Genomic DNA, 18,022 nt, shown 5'->3' with positions numbered 1-18,022 from the left:
ACCTCAAAAAATAACAATAAAATTAAATAAATAAAAAATAAAAGCTGGGATCGGATGTGGCTCAAGTGATTGGGCTCCCGTCTACTTTATGGGAGGTCCGAGTTCAATTTCCGGGGCCTTCTGGTGAAGGCGAGCTGGCCCGTATGGTGAGCTACTGCAGCAAGATGATGCGACACAAAGAGACACAGAGGAGAGACAATAAGAGACGCAGCAGCTGGGGAGCTGAGATGGAGCACCTCTACCCCACTCCAGAAGGTCCCGGGATCAGTTCCTGGAGCCACCTAAAGAGAGGACAGGCAGACCCAGAAGGCACAGCGAATGGACACAGAGAGGGGACAACTGCAGGGGGAGATAAATAAATCTTAAAAATAAATAAAAGCAGTTAAGACGAGATAAGCCAAGGGAAGGGACAAGCAAAGGAAACACCTGAGGCAGATCCCTCGTGGTCACACTTTTCTGCTTTTATTTTGATGTTGGGAGATGGATACACTTAAGTTTAAGACTATTTACGCTCCGCTTAGATGGAAGTAGAAGGAAACAAGGATGCCTGTCACCAAAACCACTGCGGGGGCGAAGCAAAGGTACCCAGGGTGGCCCGTTCCAGAACGCCGCGGCCGCGCCCTCCACCCTTCCCCGAGGAGAAGACCCCCGCCCAGGGGGCCCCGGGGCCGGCTGCTCTCCTGGAAGCCCCCAGCGTGCTGGTGTCTGGGGACGTGGGTGGCCCGCCTGCCAGCGACAGCCCCTGCACGGGTGGCGCAGGTAAGCCAGGTGGGTGCCTCAGGCCAGGGGCTGCACAGCCCAGGTCCTGGAACCATGAGCGGCCGCTCCAAGGACGGGCCGGGAAACCTGCCCCCCACCCACCCCACAGGAGCTGGGAGCCGAGACGCGCTGGGGGCCGGGGAGCACCACGTGCAGAGCCACGAGCCCACATCCAGGGCTGCAGAGCGCCACGTCCAGGGCCACGGAGCCCACGTCCAGGGCTGCAGAGCGCCACGTCCAGGGCCAGAGAGCCCACGCCCAGGGCCGCAGAGTGCCCACGTCGGGCAGGGCTGGGCGGGAGGCAGGGACCAAGGGCAGCCAGCAAGCCCGCCCGAGGCCCTGCCCGGCTGCTGGCTCCGTGGGCGGCAGAGCCCTGAGGCTCAGGGAGCGACGGCCGCCCGGCCCCTGGCCCGGGGCCCCACCTGGACAGCATGTGCTGCCGGCCAGCTGCCCCCGAGGCCGGGGAGGCCCCGCAAACTCCGTGCTCCCCACCCAGAAACACACGCCTGCCCGACCAGGGAGGGGAGAGCCCCGCGCGTGGAGCGCAAGCGGGGCGGGCAGCGTGGCCAGGACGCAGGTGCCTGCTGGGCCCGTGGTGGGCTGGGGACGAGGGCAGGGGCTGGGAGGGCCGGGGCGCCCCTGTGGGCAGGGTCCGGGGCAGGCAGCGCCGGCTCCGCCCGGGACCTCCCCCAGCAGCCTCAGCGCCGCCTCCGTAAAGTGGGGCGAGGGGACCCCTCCCAGGAGGCCGGGCTGGAGCAAGGGGGCCACGGAAGAGGTGCCACGCTCACACACTCAGCCACGCGCACATCCGCACACTCCTGCGTATGCTCTCGTGCACACGCCCCCTCGCACGCCCGTTTGGGATGTTCACACGCACTCGCGCACACTCATTCACACGCTCACATGCGTGCGCACACGCTCGCCGCAGCGGGGCCTCCGTGGGGGATGGTGCCCCCGTCTCCGCACCGCGTGGCCCGAGCCGACTCCAGGCGTTCAGGCGAGTCCCCGTGGCCCCTGGAGGGGACCGAGGCCGCCCGCACGTCCAAGCCGGGGCCCCACCTGCTGCCGCCGTGCTGGAGAGCCGGAGGGTCTCGGCTCCAGGGGCAGGGGCCGCCCTGGGGGCCCGAGGCGGGCGGGGGTCATGCGGGGTGGCGTCCACCCACACGCGGGACCCTCTGCTCCACAGGACTCGTGTCCCCCCCCAAGGAGCCACCGAGGGTGCGCAGGGGGCTCTGGGACGAGGCTGGGGCCCGCGTCACGCCCGAAACTGGCCGGTGGCAGCTGCTGCCCCGGGGCCACAGGCGCGGGGACCCGGGCCGGCCGCCACCCTCCAGCTGCCCGGCTCCTGCTCACGCGGCACCCGCCCACCGTCCACCCGTCCCGAGGGCTGAGTCTGTCCACGGGTGGGACGGGCTTTCGGGGTCAGGGGCCGCCTGGCGGGCAGGGCACGGGGGGCATGCAGAGCAGCGTGGCAGCGTGGCGGGCCCAGGCGAAGCCCTCCAAGCCACGCCCCCAGGACAGGCCGCACGCCCCTGGGCAACGGGGGGCCGGGAGACCCGGCCGGGACGCGCGGGGCCGCCCGCCCAGCCCCTAGATGACGGCGCTCTTCTCCTCCAGGAAGGAGGCGCGGGGCGAGGGCCGGGCCAGCAGCAGCTCCTTTTCGTGGATGAGGCTGTCCAGCAGGTCCTCCTGGCGGGAGCTCTGGTAGACCTTGAGGAAGGTCAGCACAGAGACGGCCAGCCAGGCCAGCCACGACACCCAGAGGCCACACTGGACGGGGGGGGCACGAGTCAGGGCGGCGTGGCCACAGCCCCACCCTGACCACCCCCCTGCCCACAGGCCCCCGGGCCGCAGGGAGGAGGCGGGCGAAAAACGCTGAGACCCCCACCCCACCCGCTCAGAGCCTGAACAGAGACCCAACCCCCCCACCCGCTCGGGCCTGCACCTCTGCTCCCCGGCATCACACCAGCACCCGCCCACCCTCCCCAGACACCCCAGCTCGTGCAAACGCTTTGGGAAAGCGCCCGCGCCTCAATCCCAGGGGCCGTGGGGGAGGGGGGCCCGGGGTAGCCCCCTCCCCAGCCCTGACGGCTCCTCCCCTCTGGAGCTCTCGCAGCACAGGAGGGACAGCGCAGGGGGCATGAGGCCCGGCGTGTCCGGCCAGCCCCCTGGGCGCTGCTGCCAGCTTGGCGCACGCCCGCCCCCCCCGGGTCTAGGGGGCCCGCGAGGCCGCGGCCCTCGCTGCGGGGAGGGGTCTGGGCCGTCCCAGCTGCAGCTGCCCCCGCCGGCCACCCCACGGAGGGCGCCACACAGGGTCCTCCAGGACGGGCCACAGGGCCCGTGACGGGACCGCGACGCTGCGAGCCCCAGCCAGGCCGCCAGCTCACCCTGCGCAGACCCCGCCCCCAGGGCCAGCGGTGCCCAGGGCGCCCTGGTGTCAGCAAGTGGCCCGAGCCGCCCCAGACCCCTCCCACGCCACCGCCTTCAGAGCCGGCACAGGCGCGGGCTGGACAGGGCGCCCTCCCACGGGCCCCGGGCCCCTCACCCGTCCTCGGGTGCCCGGAAGCTTCTCCTGGCCGGGGAACAGCGCGCCCCTGGCCTTTATCCAAACGGGGCCATGCAGAGCTGCCCGAAGCCAAACCCCCACCCCGGGCGCCCCCTTAGCCCCCACCCCGCCAGCCCCACGGCGGGCGCCATCGCACTTCCGCCCACCTGCCCCCTCCCTGCAAGCCACCCCCAGAGCCTCCTCCTCCAGGAAGCCTTCCCAGCACAGCTGCCACCACCTGCATCTCGTCCACCCAGCACCGCAGGGACGCAAGAGTGCAGGTGCTGCCCCCCAGCCCGGGCAGCTCGCCCCCGGCCTCCCCCCGAGAGTGCCCACCCCCCGGGGCGTGTGCACACCCGCCGCCTACCTGGGTGATGGCGAACTGGTCGTAGAAGGCCGAGTTGTCCACGCCCAGCTCCAGGTCGACCCCCTGCAGCGCCTCGCAGCTGAAAGGTGGACGCGGGGCGGGAGGTGACGCGGGGCGGGCGGTGACACGGGGCGGGAGGTGACGCGGGGCGGGAGGTGACGCAGATGTGGGGGCCGAGGCAAGGGCGGGGCCCTGTGGACACCGTGGGGGGACACGGCGGGCCGCGGGAGGGGCCAGTGGACTGCGGTCCCTCCTGCACGAGCCTGTCCTGGTCCCCGCATCCCCCCAGCACCGCCGGGATCACGGGCTCTCAGCCCCCGGCCGCAGCTGCCCACTGCGGCGCCCCTGCTCACGAGCCGCAGGCCCTCTGCACTGCCCTTCTCAAGGGGCTGGGGGCCGGACAACCAACCCGCGGGACAAGCCCCAGTGATGCCCGCGGCAGGCTGGGGTGGGTCTGGCTCCGAGGACGGGGCCCGAGACTGGAGCGCCAGGGCCCGGTGGGTGTCCTGCCCCCCCACCAGCAAAGGTGAGGTCAGGACACACCAAGAGGAGCGCGACGCCCGGAGAGAGGCTGGCCCAGGGGCCAGGGCGCCCGAGGGGCTGTGCATGCGCTCCTGGGGGTCACGGGGCCTGGGGTGCCCGCCTGGAGGGGACCGAGCCACACCCAGGGCCTGCCCACTCCAGCCAGGGCACAGGGCGGCACAGGGTGCCCGCCAGCCAGGGCAGCTCTGCTCCTACCGACATTATACAGTGCAGTTCCGCGTTGATTTGCTTCCAGAAAGTACCTGGAGCCCCTGGAAGACGTGACCCAGGGCCCCTGCCTGTCCAGCATTTGGCCTGAGGTCCCGCCAATGGCCCAGAGGGCTCTGGACAGCGGGCAGCCCCGCGGGCGGCCGGGCAGCTGCCACAGCCCCTCCGGGCGGCCCCAAGCCAGCCGCGAAGAGCTCCGTCCCCGACCCGCCTTCCTCCGCCCTGTCCTTCGCTGCCACACCTGCCACACCCTCCCGGGCCGTGACCAACCAGCCTTCCGGAACTGCGGCGGCCCGGACCCTCCCCTCCCAGCGACGCCACGCAGCCCCGGGCCCTCCGGGCTCCCGGTCCCTGCCCTGGGGAGCCGCTGGCACCCCGTCTGGACGGAGGGGGCGCCCGGCCTGGACTGGGGGGAGCAAAGCTACAGGCCCGTCCCGGCGGGAGGCGGCAGGGGCGTGGGGCCGGGCCCTGCACACCTGCCGGTGGGGCGGGGCCACGCACCTGTGCGGCCCGGTGCCCTTCTCGGTGACGGCGTCGCACCACATGCTGAAGCCCACGGTCACGATGGTACTGGCGATGAAGACGAGGAAGGTGACGCAGGCGCCTGCCAGCAGGTTCAGGAAGGCGCGGAAGAAGGAGCTGCGGGCGGGAGAGGGGCGCTGACGCGGGCGCGGGCGCAGGGTGCGGGCGCGGGCCAGCCCCGGCGAGAGGGGCCCTGAGGGGCCTCTCCTCCGGCGGCCCCTTGCCCGGCGTTTCCACGACCTGGGCTGCCCGCTGCCCGCTGCCCGCTGCCCACGCGGGGCCTCATCTCATCCTCCCAAATCCCCCGACTTCCACCTCGTTCAGAGGCAGAGCCGTGGTTGGGGACCAAGGTCGCTCTGCTTCCGGAACATCAGGCTCAGCGCACGTGCGGCCTGTGAAATGCAAGCTACCCTTTCAAGGTCATCACCAAGGTCATCCATCACCCACGGGGTCATCGACGTGGGCCACCACGAGACCCAGCTCTGGCTAATCCATTTAAGCCTGAGAGGTCGAGCTATGATGGGCCCAACACGCTCTGTGTGGCCCAAAGGCAGGGGCGGGAGGCCCACCGGGGAGGCTCGCTCAGGGAGGGTGCGCTGCCCACCAGCCCGAGGGCCTCTCCGGGGCCCCGCGTGGCCATGGCCACGGCCGGGTTGCCTTCCGAGGCCACCGATTTTGCTGTCCCGGCAAACGGGTCAGGCTGGCCCTGGTGCCAGCCTCAGGGGACAGGGGACAGTTCTGGAGAACAGAAGCAAGTGGGGGGTCTCCTGCAGGCTCTGGGGGGCTCCCCAGCGGGTGGGTAGGAGGTCAGGAAACCCCATCCGCCCCCAGACGCCCTCCAAGCTCTCCATCAACACCCCCACCCACGGCTCTGACCGCTCCCCGGAGGCGCAGGTCCTCGGCTGAGCCCGGGTGGCCGAGCCCCGGGGCGGGTGCTGGTGCTGCAGGGCGGGGATGGGGCCAGGCGCCCAGGGGAGCTCCCCGTGCTAGGAAGGCAGCAGCTAGCTGGGCGACGACGAAGGTCTGGGCTGGCTGCAGAGCCTCCTCTGAGACCGCACAGCTCTCTCGGGTCCCCAGCAGCAACGCTGCCGGCATGCCGACTCTAAAGAACGTGCCAATAAAAACTGGCTTCCAGGTAATCAGCTAACAAGCAAGGTCTCTGCTGGAATCCCCACCAAGAAAACAGCCATCGCTGTCACCTGACAGTGGAAGCTACTCAGAAGCAAAATGGGCACCAATGCACTGTCCACCCACTCATCCACCCGTCCCTTCATCCATCCATCCATCCATCCATCCACCCATCCACCCTTCATCCCTCCATCCACCCACCCATCCCTCCATTCCATCCACCCACCCAACCATCCATCCACCCATCATCCACCCATCCATCCAACCATCCATCCCTCCATCCCACCCACCCAACCATCCATCCACCCATCATCCACCCATCCATCCAACCATCCATCCCTCCATCCCTTCATCCACCCACCCATCCATCCCTCCATGCCATCCACCCACCAAACCATCCATCCAACCATCCATCCACCCATCCACCCACCCACCCATCCATCCATCCACCCATCCACCCTTCATCCCTCCATCCACCCACCCATCCCTCCATCCATCCACCCACCCATCCCTCCATTCCATCCACCCACCCATCCCTCCATCCATCCACCCACCCAACCATCCATCCACCCATCATCCACCCATCCATCCAACCATCCATCCCTCCATCCCTTCATCCACCCACCCATCCATCCCTCCATGCCATCCACCCACCAAACCATCCATCCAACCATCCATCCATCCACCCATCCACCCACCCATCCATCCATCCATCCACCCATCCACCCTTCATCCCTCCATCCACCCACCCATCCCTCCATCCATCCACCCACCCATCCCTCCATTCCATCCACCCACCCATCCATCCAACCATCCATCCCTCCATTCCATCCACCCACCCAACCATCCATCCAACCATCCATCCATCCACCCACCCATCCATCCATTCATCCATCCATCCATCCACCCACCCACCCACCCATCCACTATCCATCCATCTAATCATTCATCCATCCATTCATTCATTCATCCATGCATTCACCCACCCACCCATCCATCCATCATCCATCCATTCATTAATTCATCCATCATTCATTCATCTATCCATCCATTTATTCATCCATCCACCCATCCATTATCCATCCACCCAATCATTCACCCCTCCATCCATTCACTCATTCTTCCATCTATTCATTCACCCATCCATCCATTCATCCATCCACTCATTCTTCCATCCATCCATCCATTCATCCACCCATCAACTCATCCATCACATTCATTTATCCATTCAACCAATCACTCAACATTCATTCCATTCATCCATCCATTCATTCATCCATCCACCCATCCATCCTTCCACTCATCATTCAGTTCATTCATCCATCCATCTAATCAATCACCCACCCATCCATCCATTCACTCATCCATCCATCCATTCACTCATCCATCCATTCATTCATCCACCATTCCATCCAACCAACTGTTCACCCATCCTTCCATTCACTCATTCATCCATCCATCATTCCATCCAATAATTCACTCATCCATCCATCCATCCATCCATCCATCCACCCATCCAACAAGCACCTTCTCAGCATCTATTCCTGGCCTTGTGCTGGATGCTGAGGCTGAGGGAGGGAAAAAATGATGGTCCTGGCCCCCAGGAGGCGCTCCCAAACCAGACGCAAATGATGAACCGAGGTCACCCAGACCCCAAACTCAAAGCACATGTCACTGAAGCTGCTGTACAACTGGAACCATCTGATGTCTCCGGCAAAAGATCCCAAAAGGGCTGTCAAGGCCAGGGCCCCCTTCCCTGGCCACATGATCCAGTGGCCACCAAGCAGACAGCAGGCAAAGAAGAAACACCCCAGGTAGGGAGTCTTGAGTCATCACCTAAGCAGTCTCAGAGGAGGGGTGAGGCAATGGACCATGGGCTGTAATCCCAGCAATTACACCCAAAAGGGCAGCAAAGGTGGGACTCCCCTAGCATGTTTGCACATGCACACACGTACACGTAAGCATGCTGGGGGAGGGCAGGCAGCCCATGCCTCTGCACCTATGCACACTGCCAAACTTGACAGGAAAGGTGAGGACAGTGCGTTGGTCACACCCGCCACAATCCCTCACCCACAACTCCAAAATCCAAAAGTTCTCAAAACTCATACGGGCTTACCTCAGTTTTCTGCACCTCGCAGATACTGCAATTTTTACAAATTGAAGGTCTGTCGCAACCCTGCATCAAGCAAGTCTAGTGGCGCCATTTCTCCAACAGCCAGCACTCACTTTGTGTCTCCACGCCATGTTTTGGTAATTCTAGCAATGTTTCAAAATTTTGCCTTATTGTTCTACCTGTTATGGCGCTCTAGGATCAGTGATCTTTGATGTTACTGCTGTCATTGTTTTGGGTACCACAAGACACGCCCACATAAGATGGCGAACTCAATCCGTAAGTGCCGCGCGTGTCTGACTGCTCCACGACCAGCTGTTGCCCCGCATCTCTCTCCTTCTCCTCAGGCCTCTCTGTTCCCTGAGACACAACAATTTCTAAAGTAGGCTAATTAATAACACTACACTGCCTCTAAGCGTTCACGTGAAAGGAAGTCACCCGTCTCGCTTTAAATCAAAAGCTAGAAATGATTAAGCTTAGTGAGGCAGGCATGCCAAGAGCCAAGATAAGCCAAAAGCTGGGCCTCTTGTACCAAAGTAAGCCAAATTGTGGAGGCAAAGGAAAAGTTCCTGAAATTAAAAGTGCTACTCCAGCGAGCACACAGAAGATAAGAAAGCAAAATGGCCTTATTGCTGATACGGAGAAAGTTTTAGTCTGGATAGAAGATCAATCCAGCCACAACATTCCCTTAAGCCACAGCATAACCCAGAGCAAGGCCCTAACTTTCTTCATTCCCATGAAGGCTGAGAGGTGAGGAAGCTGCAGAAGAAAAGTTTGAAGCTAGCAGAGGTTGGTTCATGAGGTTTAAGGAAAGAAGCCGTCTCCATAACGTAAAAGTGCAAGGTGAAGCAGCAAGTGCTGATGGAGAAGCTGCAGCAAGTTACCCAGAAGATCTAGCTAAGATAATTAATGAAGCTACACTAAAGAACAGATTTTCAAAGTCGATGAAAGAGCTTTCTCCTGGAAGGTGCCATCTAGGGTTTCCTTAGCTAGAAAGGAGAAGCTTTGAATGCCTGGCTTCAGAGCTCCAAAGGACGGGCTGACTCTCTTGCTAGGGGCTAATGCTGCGGCTGACTTTAAGTTGAAGACAATGTTCATTTACCATTCTAAAATTCCTAGGGCCCTTAAGAATGATGCTAAATCCCCTCTGCCTGTGCTCTATAAATGGAACAACAAAGCCCGGATGACGGCACATCTGTTTTCAACATGGTTTACTGAATATTTTAAGCCCACTGTTTGAGAATTACTGCTCAGAAAAAAAGATTCCTTTCAAAATACGACTGCTCATTGACACTGCACCTGGTCACCCAAGAGCTCGGCTAGAGATGTACGATGAGATGACCGTTCCTGGCACGTCTGCTAACACAGCACCCATTCTGCAGCCCATGGATCAAGGGGTCAGTTTGACTTTCAAGTCTTACTATTTAAGAAATACATTTTGTAAGGCTATAGCTCCCATAGACAGTGATTCCTCTGATGGATGTGGGCAAAGTCAGCTGAAAACCTTGTGGAAGGATTTGCATTCCAGATGCCATTAAGAACATTTGTGATTCATGGGAGGAGGTCAAAATATCAGCATTCACAGGAGTTTGGAGGAAGTTGAATCCAACCTCATGGATGACGCTGAGGGGTTCAGTGGAGGAAGTAAGTCCAGATGTGGTGGAAACAGCAAGAGAACGAGAATTACAAGTGGAGCCTGAGGTGGGGGCAAACTACTTGCGACCTCAAGTGAAAACCTGAACAGATGAGGAGTTTCTTCTCAGGACGAGCAAAGAAAGCAGCTGAGATGGAATCTACTCCTGGTGGAGATGCTGTGAACGTTGTTGAAATGACAACAAAAGATTTAGAATATCCCATAAACTTAGCTGATAAAGAAGCAGCAAGGTTTGGGAGGATTGACTCTGATTTTGAAAGAAGTTCGGTGGGTAAAATGCTATCAAACAGCATCACGTGCTACAGAGAACCTTTCATGAAAGGAAGAATCAATCGACTCAGCAAACTTCCTTGTCCTATTTTAAGAAACTGCCACAGCCACCCAAGCTCCAGGAACCACCACCCTGGTCAGTCAGCAGTCACTGACACGGACACTGACACGGAGGCCAGACCCTCCACCAGCAAAAAGACTGCAACTCGCCAAAAGGGCTTAGACATAATGCTATTGACATGAACAGACTACAGTATCGTGTAAATATCTCCTTTCAAATATTTTATTTATTTATAGTACCTATCTCCCCACCACCCACCCCATGTTTCCCTCGTCTGTCTGCTCATTGTTTGCTCACCTTCTCCAGGAGGCACCGGGACCCAAACCCAGGACCTCCCACATGGGAGGCGAGTGCCCCACGGCCCGAGCCACGTCCCCTCCCCGTGGGCTGTGGCATCAGCTGCCTTTTGGCGTCTGGCTCGTTTGGGTGGGTGAGGCATCTAGCTCGTTGCAGCAGGAATGGCGTCTGTGCGTCTTCTCTAGGAGGCACTGGGACCTGAACCCAGGACCTCCTTGTGGTAGGCAGGTGCCTAACTGGTTGAGCCACATCTGCTTCCCTACACCTCTTTTTATATGCACTGGGAAACCAAACATCTGTGAGACTCACTGTGAGATTTGTGGCGCTGTGGTGGTCTGGAGCCCGCGATAACTCCGAGGGGTGCTTGTCCTGGCAGCCACACCTCACCTGCGCCCACGCTCAGCTGTCCCAGCCTTAGTTTCTCCCTGAGTGTATAAGTCATGACGCCGTGGGCTTGCCTGGGGAAACCTCCCTGTGCCTGCCGCACCCCTGCCCCTCGTCCTGCGGGGCTGTTCCCCTGTGCAGAGGCTGCCCTGGCCTGAGCCTGCCCCGGAGCAGCTTTCGCCCAGTGTCCAGGCTGAGAGGCGGCTCACCCGGCCAGGCAGGGCTTGGAATTCTGACCCGCCCTTCCGAGCCCCAGCAGGAAGCAGCTGTGCCCGGAGCCGGCCCGTGTCAGCCCAAGGAAACAGGATCAGAGGAGCTGCTGAGCCGCCACAGGACGAGGGGCTGGGGCTGGGACTGGCTCAGGGGGCCGCGGTGCCGGCTGGAGGGGCGCGGGGGACGGGGCTGAGGCAGGGAGCAGGGACGGCGCTGAGCACTGGGCCAGACGGGTGCTCCAAGGACAGCAGGCGGTTCATCTGGCACCCGCGCCTCCCAGGGGCTGGCCGCGGGCTCCAGCCATGGCACTCACCCGACCTGGGTGCCCGCGAGGAGCTCCCATGGACAGAGCAGGGAAGGACCCCGGCACGGCCACTGCCCCCGGTCCCCTCCCAGCTGCCCACCCACACGCCCATCCCAGCAGTGGCCTCAGACCTGCAGGACCCCTGGACCTGCCCTGGCCTCTTCCCAGAGGCCACCCCAGCAGGTCCCTCTTTCGAGCCCACCTGGGCAAGGTGCAGTCACGGCCAGGCCAGGCCCACGGCCCAGCGCCTGACCCCCTTCCCCTTCCTACATGGGACTCTGGCCATGGCAGGGCCTCTGGAGCTCCCTCAGGGCAGGGCTCCCTGGTGGCCCCCTGCCCCCCCCACGCCTGGCACCGCCACTGGACACAGCGGGTGCCGGGTCCAGCTGCCCCCATGGCTCCTCCAGCTGCCCCTCCCTGCTGCCCTCCCCACTGCCCCTCCCTGCTGCCCTCCCCACTGCCCCCTCACCCCTGCCCTCCCTCCCCCCTCCTCCCCCCTCCCTGCTGCTCTCTCTGCTGCCCCCTCACCCCTGCCCTCCCTCCCCCCTCCTCCCCCCTCCCTGCTGCCCCGGCACTGAGATGGTTTTAACCAACTCGAGCATCAGAAAGCCCCACCCCCAGGAGACCCCAGGACCCAGCACCTCCCAGTGAAGGACGCGGTCTGCAGTCGCTGCCCCTCACCTGTGTCTCACCACAGCCGTGGAGGGGTCAGTCCAGGCCGGCCCCGAAAAACAGTCCCGCAAGGGGACCGTCTGCCCTCTCGGCCACTTCTGGGCAGTTTCCTAGGACCCTAGTGGACTCTCCAGGCCCGGGCAGGCAAGAGGCAGGGCGCGGGGGGCGCCGGCACGCATGGGGTTAACGTGCCCTCCGCTGCTGCTGGGTGCCTTCAGATGTGCTGTCGCCATGGCAACAGGCATCCCAGCAGCCCTGAGCAATTTGCAGGCTGAGGGAACTGTGCGCAGGCAGAGGGGGTGTCCGCCAGCTCCCCCCGCCCCCTTCCTGGGCCCCGAGCCCGCCCCACCTGCCCGGAACGTCCACGGCCCTCAGGGCCACAGCGCCGTGGACGGTTCCCCAAGCCGCTGGCTCCATTACTAACGGGGACTAGTGCTGGAGCAGTGGAGACCAGGAGCGATGGGCAACTAGTAATGGAGCAGTGGGGACTAGTAATAGAGCAAAGGACAACTAGCAATAGGGCAATAGACAACTAGTAATGGGGCAGTGGAGACTAGCAATGCAGCAGTAGACGACTAGTAATGGAGCGATGGGCAACTAGTGATGGGGCAGTGGAGACTAGCAGTGGAGCCGCTGGGGGCTCTCAGCCCAAAGCTCCCCACAGGCCCTCTCCCGACCGGTGCTCCTGGGCACATGCTGTGGGGACCCCCACTGGCCGAGGGACATCCCTGTGTGAGGAAGGGGCTGCTCCTGGGATATCGCCTCAACAGACCAGGCAAAGGGCTCTGCCTCGGCGTGGGGAGGGGTGCCTGGGTAGCACCCTGGCAGGCCTCTGAAGGTGGGCGCTGCTCTGAGAGGATGAGAGTGCGCCTCCGTGCCGGAAGGTCTGGCAGGCGGTGATGCAGGGCGCTTGCCCAGAGGGCTGGAGGCCCAGCGGCCGTCAGTGGGCCGGGGGAGCCCTGTCCATCACACGTGCTCACTCCAAAGCCTACCTGTGCCCCCACACACCTGTGCCCCCACACACCTGTGCCCCCACACCTGTGTCCCCCCACCTGCCTGTGTGCCCCATGTACCTGTGCCCCCCACCTGTCTCTCCATGTACCTGTGTCCCCCCTACCTGCCTATGTCCCCCCTACCTGTTTGTGTCCCCTCTACCTGCCTGTGTCTCCCATGTACCTGTGTCCCCTCTACCTGTCTCTGCCCCCATGTGTCTGCGTCCCCCATGTACCTGTGTCCCAACCTGCCTGTGTCACCTCCACCTGCCTGTGTCCCCTCTACCTGTCTCTGCCCCATGTACCTGCATCCCCCATGTACCTGTGTCCCCTCAACCTGCCTGTGTCAGCTCCACCTGCTTGTGTCCCCTCTGTCTCTGCCCCCACGTACCTGTGTCCCCCATGTATCTGTGTCCCCTCAACCTGCCTGTGTCACCTCCACCTGCCTGTGTCCCCTCTACCTGTCTCTGCCCCCACGTACCTGTGTCCCCCATTTACCTGTGTCCCCTCTACCTGTCTCTGCCCCCACGTACCTGTGTCCTCCATGTATCTGTGTCCCCCCAAACTGCCTGTGTCACCTCCACCTGCCTGTGTCCCCTCTACCTGTCTCTGCCCCCACGTACCTGTGTCCCCCATGTACCTGTGTCCCCTCTACCTGTCTCTGCCCCCACGTACCTGTGTCCTCCATGTATCTGTGTCCCCCCAACCTGCCTGTATCACCTCCACCTGCCTGTGTTCCCTCTGTCTCTGCCCCCACGTACCTGTGTCCCCCATGTATCTGTGTCCCCCCAACCTGCCTGTGTCACCTCCACCTGCCTGTGTCCCCTCTACCTGTCTCTGCCCCCACGTACCTGTGTCCCCCATGTACCTGTGTCCCTCCACCTGCCAGGACTTGCTCATTTAGTCTATGCGGCCTGGACAATTGTGCCAGGTCAGCTGCTCCAGGCTGCCAGGCTTCCCCGGAGCAGACCCTGCAATGCCCCCCTGGGGCCCGGAACGCACCGGGGCAGCACGTCTGCAGGGGTGGCCTCCGGGCCTGAGCAAGTGGGCAGCAGCACCCCCTTCTCAGGGCCCAGCCCCTCTGCTGCTCCCTCAGCAGACACCCGGTGACCCTATGCTCAGCCCGGGGACACAAGAGGGACAAGGGACACAAGGCATCTCTGCTCCAGCCTCCTCCAGCCGAGGGCCTCTGGGACGCGCAGCCAAGGCGCAGATGGGTCCCGAGAGCTCGGCCACGCCCTGCGAGACTAAGATAAGTCCCGACCCTGTCGACGGAGGACGCACAGCTCACTGACTGGCCACTGGCTTGTGTGGTGGGCAAGGAGGAGAGGGGCGGGGCACAACCACCTGGCCTGGCCCCTGATTCCCGCTGGCCGGGAAGGGCAGGTGCCACGATGCCCCGGGCCCAGCCGCGGACAGAGGTCCGGTAAGACCAGTGCACCCCCAGGGCGCGAGGCTTCCCAGCCACATCCACAGCGTGAGTGGCCAGGGGGGGCCGAGGCCGTGGCGGTCCCCCACCACGGGCCAGCCACCTGGGGGTGAGCAGCGAAGGCCACGGGTCCCCCCTGGGCGGTGGGCAAGGCCGCTCCAGGGGCTGAACTGTGTCCTGGCAAAGACACGCTGCCGTCGCAGGCCCCGGTGCCGTGTTTGGAAAGAGGGTTGTTGCAGAAGGAATTCATGGTGGGGTCGCTATGGACCCCGATCCACAACTCAGTGTCCACAGGAAAGGAGAAGGCGCGGGGAGGCCACGTGGACGCGGAGGCGGCGGCCGGCGGGCTGGAACGGGCGCCAAGGGCGGCCACCGCGGGAGGGCAGCCGCGCAGGGTGCCCCCAGGTGTCAGGACGCGGCCTGCCCACGGGGTGCGGGCTCCCGCCTCCAGGGCACCAGGCAGTTCCATGGTTTGGAGCCACCACCTGTGGTCACACGTCACGCACCCCGGGGAGACTCAGACTGGCCAGGCCCCAGGCCAGCGCCTACGTTTACGGGGGGACGAAGCGGCAACGCCAGCCTCAACCCCAGCTTCCGGGGGACAAGGGTGGGACTTCTCAGCCCAAAAAACAGAAGCTGCGGTGACAGAGGTCCCGGGGACCACCACTGCCTGGAGCAAAACGGGCACCCCAGGAGCCCACGGCCCTTTCTGGGGTACTCAGCTCGCCCCCCCTCGCTGCCGGGGCGCCCTCAGCTCGCCCTTCCCCCACAGCCCACTGCAGACCCCCCGCAGAGCAGCTGGGCCCCGAGAACCCCCAGGTGAGGCGTGTGGGCTCATGAGGTGCCCCTGGCCACGGGGAACCCCTGGAGTGCCGTCCCAGGAGGCCTCCGGGCAGAAGAGGTGACGAGGACAGCGGAGCCTGGAGGCGGCAGGGCCCCCACCTGCGGCCGTGCCCGACACCTTCCCCGGGCCCGCCCTCACACTCGCCGCCCCCTGCCCAGCACCCAGCGAGCCAGGCCGCCAGCCGCTCCCGGGTCAGGGCGCGAGGCCCCGCCTGCTCCCGGGATGACGGTGCAACCTGCGCTCCCGAGGCGCCGGCGCCCGAGGCGGGGGCAGGTGCGCTCGGGGAGGTGTTGTCTTCACCGCCCCTGGGTCCGGCGGGGACAGAGGCCAGCTTGCCCGGATGCGGTGAGGGCCGAGGGCGGCGGCGAGGGGCCTGGGGGACGCCGGGGCGGGCGCGGCGGCACCGCGGCACCCTACTTACTCCTCGTGTCCCTTGCAGAGGAAGAAGAGCGCGCGCCAGGCGTGCGCGGCGGCGAGCAGCAGCGAGAGCAGGCCGGCGAGCAGGCCGAAGCGGCAGGCGGCGGGCGGGCCCCACTCCTGCACCGTGAAGCGCTGGCGCTCGGGCACCGTCAGGTTGGCGCTGAGCCACATGCCCGCCGTGAAGAGCAGGCAGCGGCCGCGGAAGTCGTGGCCGTGCTCGGCCAGCGGCACCACCACCACGAAGCTGGCCAGGAAGGCCAGGAAGTAGCAGGCGCACTGCGCCAGGAGCACGCTGCTGCGCGCCATGCCGGGCCGGGGCGCGGGGCGCGGGGCGGTGGAGCGCGGGGCCGGGGCGCGGGGCGCGGGGCCGGGAGCCCGGGGCGCGGGGCGCGGGGCCAGAAGTCCGAGGCGCGGGTTCGGGAGTCCGAGGCGCGGGGCGCGGGGCGCGGGGCGGAGGGCGGCGGGGTCGGCGGGGCCGGGGCGCGGGGCTGGACGCGCGGAGCGCAGGCCGGGCCGGGGCCGCGCGGAGGCTGCGCACTGACGCGCCGCCGGGTCCTCGCGCCGCGCCCCGCCCGGGGACGCGTGCGCAGCGGCCAGAGCGTGGTGGGGGGGGGCTGCGGTCAGCACCACGGACAGCTGCCGGCCCCCGCCCCAGTGGGCTAGGGCGGAGCACGCCGGGTACCCCGTGGGAGGTGCGGCCTGGACAGCCGCGGGGGGCGCGCGAGCGTCGCGGGGTCGGTTACGGAGACGCGCCTGGCGCCATTCGCCGTCCCAGGCGCTTTACGTGGGTGGCCCGTGGGAGGTCACGCAGGCCCGTGCTGCGTCCCCGGTCCCCCTGCGCGTGGAGGAATGGGGGTAGGAGAGGAAGGGGCTCCGTGGGGACGCGTCCAGGGTGGTGAGGCAGGGGGTGCCATCCGGGCCGATGGGTTCCTCCAGGCGGGCTGGGGTCGTCTGGAGAAGGACGGGGGGGGGGGGGGGGGGGGGGGGGGAAGCTGCGGGAGGACGGAGGGGCCCGGGGCTGGGCGCGCCCTCTGCGGGGAGCCCGTTCCGCGGCAGACACGAGCGGAGTCCTGCGTCGGTCTGTGAAGGGGAGACGAGCAGGCCAGGGGCGCGGAAGAGCCCTGCGGAGCTGGGACCGGCTGAGGCGCTAATTAATAGAATTAATGTCTTTTCTAGCTTCCCTTAAGGCCAAGGAGCTCAGCCCAGCTCCCAGTTTGTGGGAGTCCTTGTGCCTTTCTTTCTAAAAGAAACAGGCGGCTTAAAGTCACATCAGCACTTTGTTGCAAGCACTAATTATCTTTGGTTTTTATTGCCAAAATAATATATGTTCGTATTTTAATTCAAGCAATACAGATGATAAATATGAAATTAAAGGTAAGTTTCCTCCTTGTCTCCCATCCCCTCACACGACGGGGCCCACTTTTAAGAGTCAGCGGTCCCGTTTTTCAGTCTTTGGCTGAGCAAATAAACACGCACACGTATGATTTACAAAAACGGGCCATCCTACGCTGCCGTGCTGCAGATTGATTCTTCTGACCAGTAATGCGTCACGGACAGTAGTCCCTGCTGGCGCGCATCGGTCTGCTTTATTCGTGGCGATAACTGCATAACGCTCCCTCATCATGATGATGCCACAATTCGCATAGCTCGTCCTCTTGATGGACGCTCGACGTCTCCAGATCTTGCTATTTCAAATCCTGCTGCGTGAGCATCCTCGCACACACACGCTTGTGCACTTGAGCAGGTGCTTCTTTGAGAAATTCTTAGAAGATGAATGACTGAATCATGGGGTATGCACACTTAAAATTTTGACAGAAATTGCCAAACCAGGTCTCTCAAAAGGTTGGGCACAGGTACCCTCACATCGACACGCCATGGAGAAGGTGCAGGCCCCTCTCCAAACTGGGTCATACCAGTTGTTTTTAAAATGCGTCTTACACGTGAACAAAGTGTCTCCTCGGTATCTACCTTCAGGCTGCTCTTGTCTTTATCAGGTTCAGCGTCTCTGTCACGCTCGTCACCTGTGCAATGTATTTCTGGGAGTTGCACGCTCACTGTACAATCATCTGAAGTGTGCATTGAAGACCAGCCCCAAGTGCTCCTGAGGGCGATCCTTCTCTAGGGAGCTGGCTCGGGGTTTGTGCTTTGCTGATAACAGTTCAACTGAGGAGCCCACTCGGGCTGTGCAGCCCCCCACCCAGACCTGGGCAGGACTGACAGGAAATCCAATCCATTGTCCAGTGGTCTGGCTGATTTCAAACAGAAGAGACCACGCCAACCAAGAGGGGAATGACACAGTGG

General features: G+C 63.6%; 1 protein-coding gene across 1 annotated transcript; it reads right to left on the bottom strand.

The window, feature by feature from the left end:
- Positions 1–443: 443 nt before the first annotated feature.
- On the bottom strand, positions 444–16,027 carry TMEM179 (transmembrane protein 179). Its single transcript, XM_058290951.1, has 4 exons — positions 15,723–16,027; positions 4,923–5,060; positions 3,672–3,750; positions 444–2,529 (listed from the first exon to the last, which is right to left on the bottom strand). Exons 1-4 carry the CDS (start codon positions 16,025–16,027, stop codon positions 2,350–2,352), a joined length of 702 nt encoding a protein of 233 aa, XP_058146934.1. The 3' UTR covers positions 444–2,349.
- Positions 16,028–18,022: the final 1,995 nt, after the last annotated feature.

The sequence above is a fragment of the Dasypus novemcinctus genome, chromosome 3 (genome assembly GCF_030445035.2).
Source record: "Dasypus novemcinctus isolate mDasNov1 chromosome 3, mDasNov1.1.hap2, whole genome shotgun sequence".
NCBI classification, from domain to species: Eukaryota; Metazoa; Chordata; class Mammalia; order Cingulata; family Dasypodidae; genus Dasypus; species Dasypus novemcinctus.
Note: the sequence above shows the minus strand (reverse complement) of the source record. Positions and strands in the feature narration are given on the sequence as shown.

Bases quoted from the DNA above. Each gene is read 5' to 3' on its own strand.
- TMEM179 (XM_058290951.1), bottom strand. From the start codon at position 16,027: ATGGCGCGCAGCAGCGTGCTCCTGGCGCAGTGCGCCTGCTACTTCCTG. The intron at 5,061-15,722 runs GTAAGTAGGGTG...TCCCGCCCGCAG, and splicing joins CTCTGCAAGGGACACGAGGA to CTCCTTCTTCCGCGCCTTCC. The intron at 2,530-3,671 runs GTAGGCGGCGGG...CCCCCCGTCCAG, and splicing joins ACCAGTTCGCCATCACCCAG to TGTGGCCTCTGGGTGTCGTG.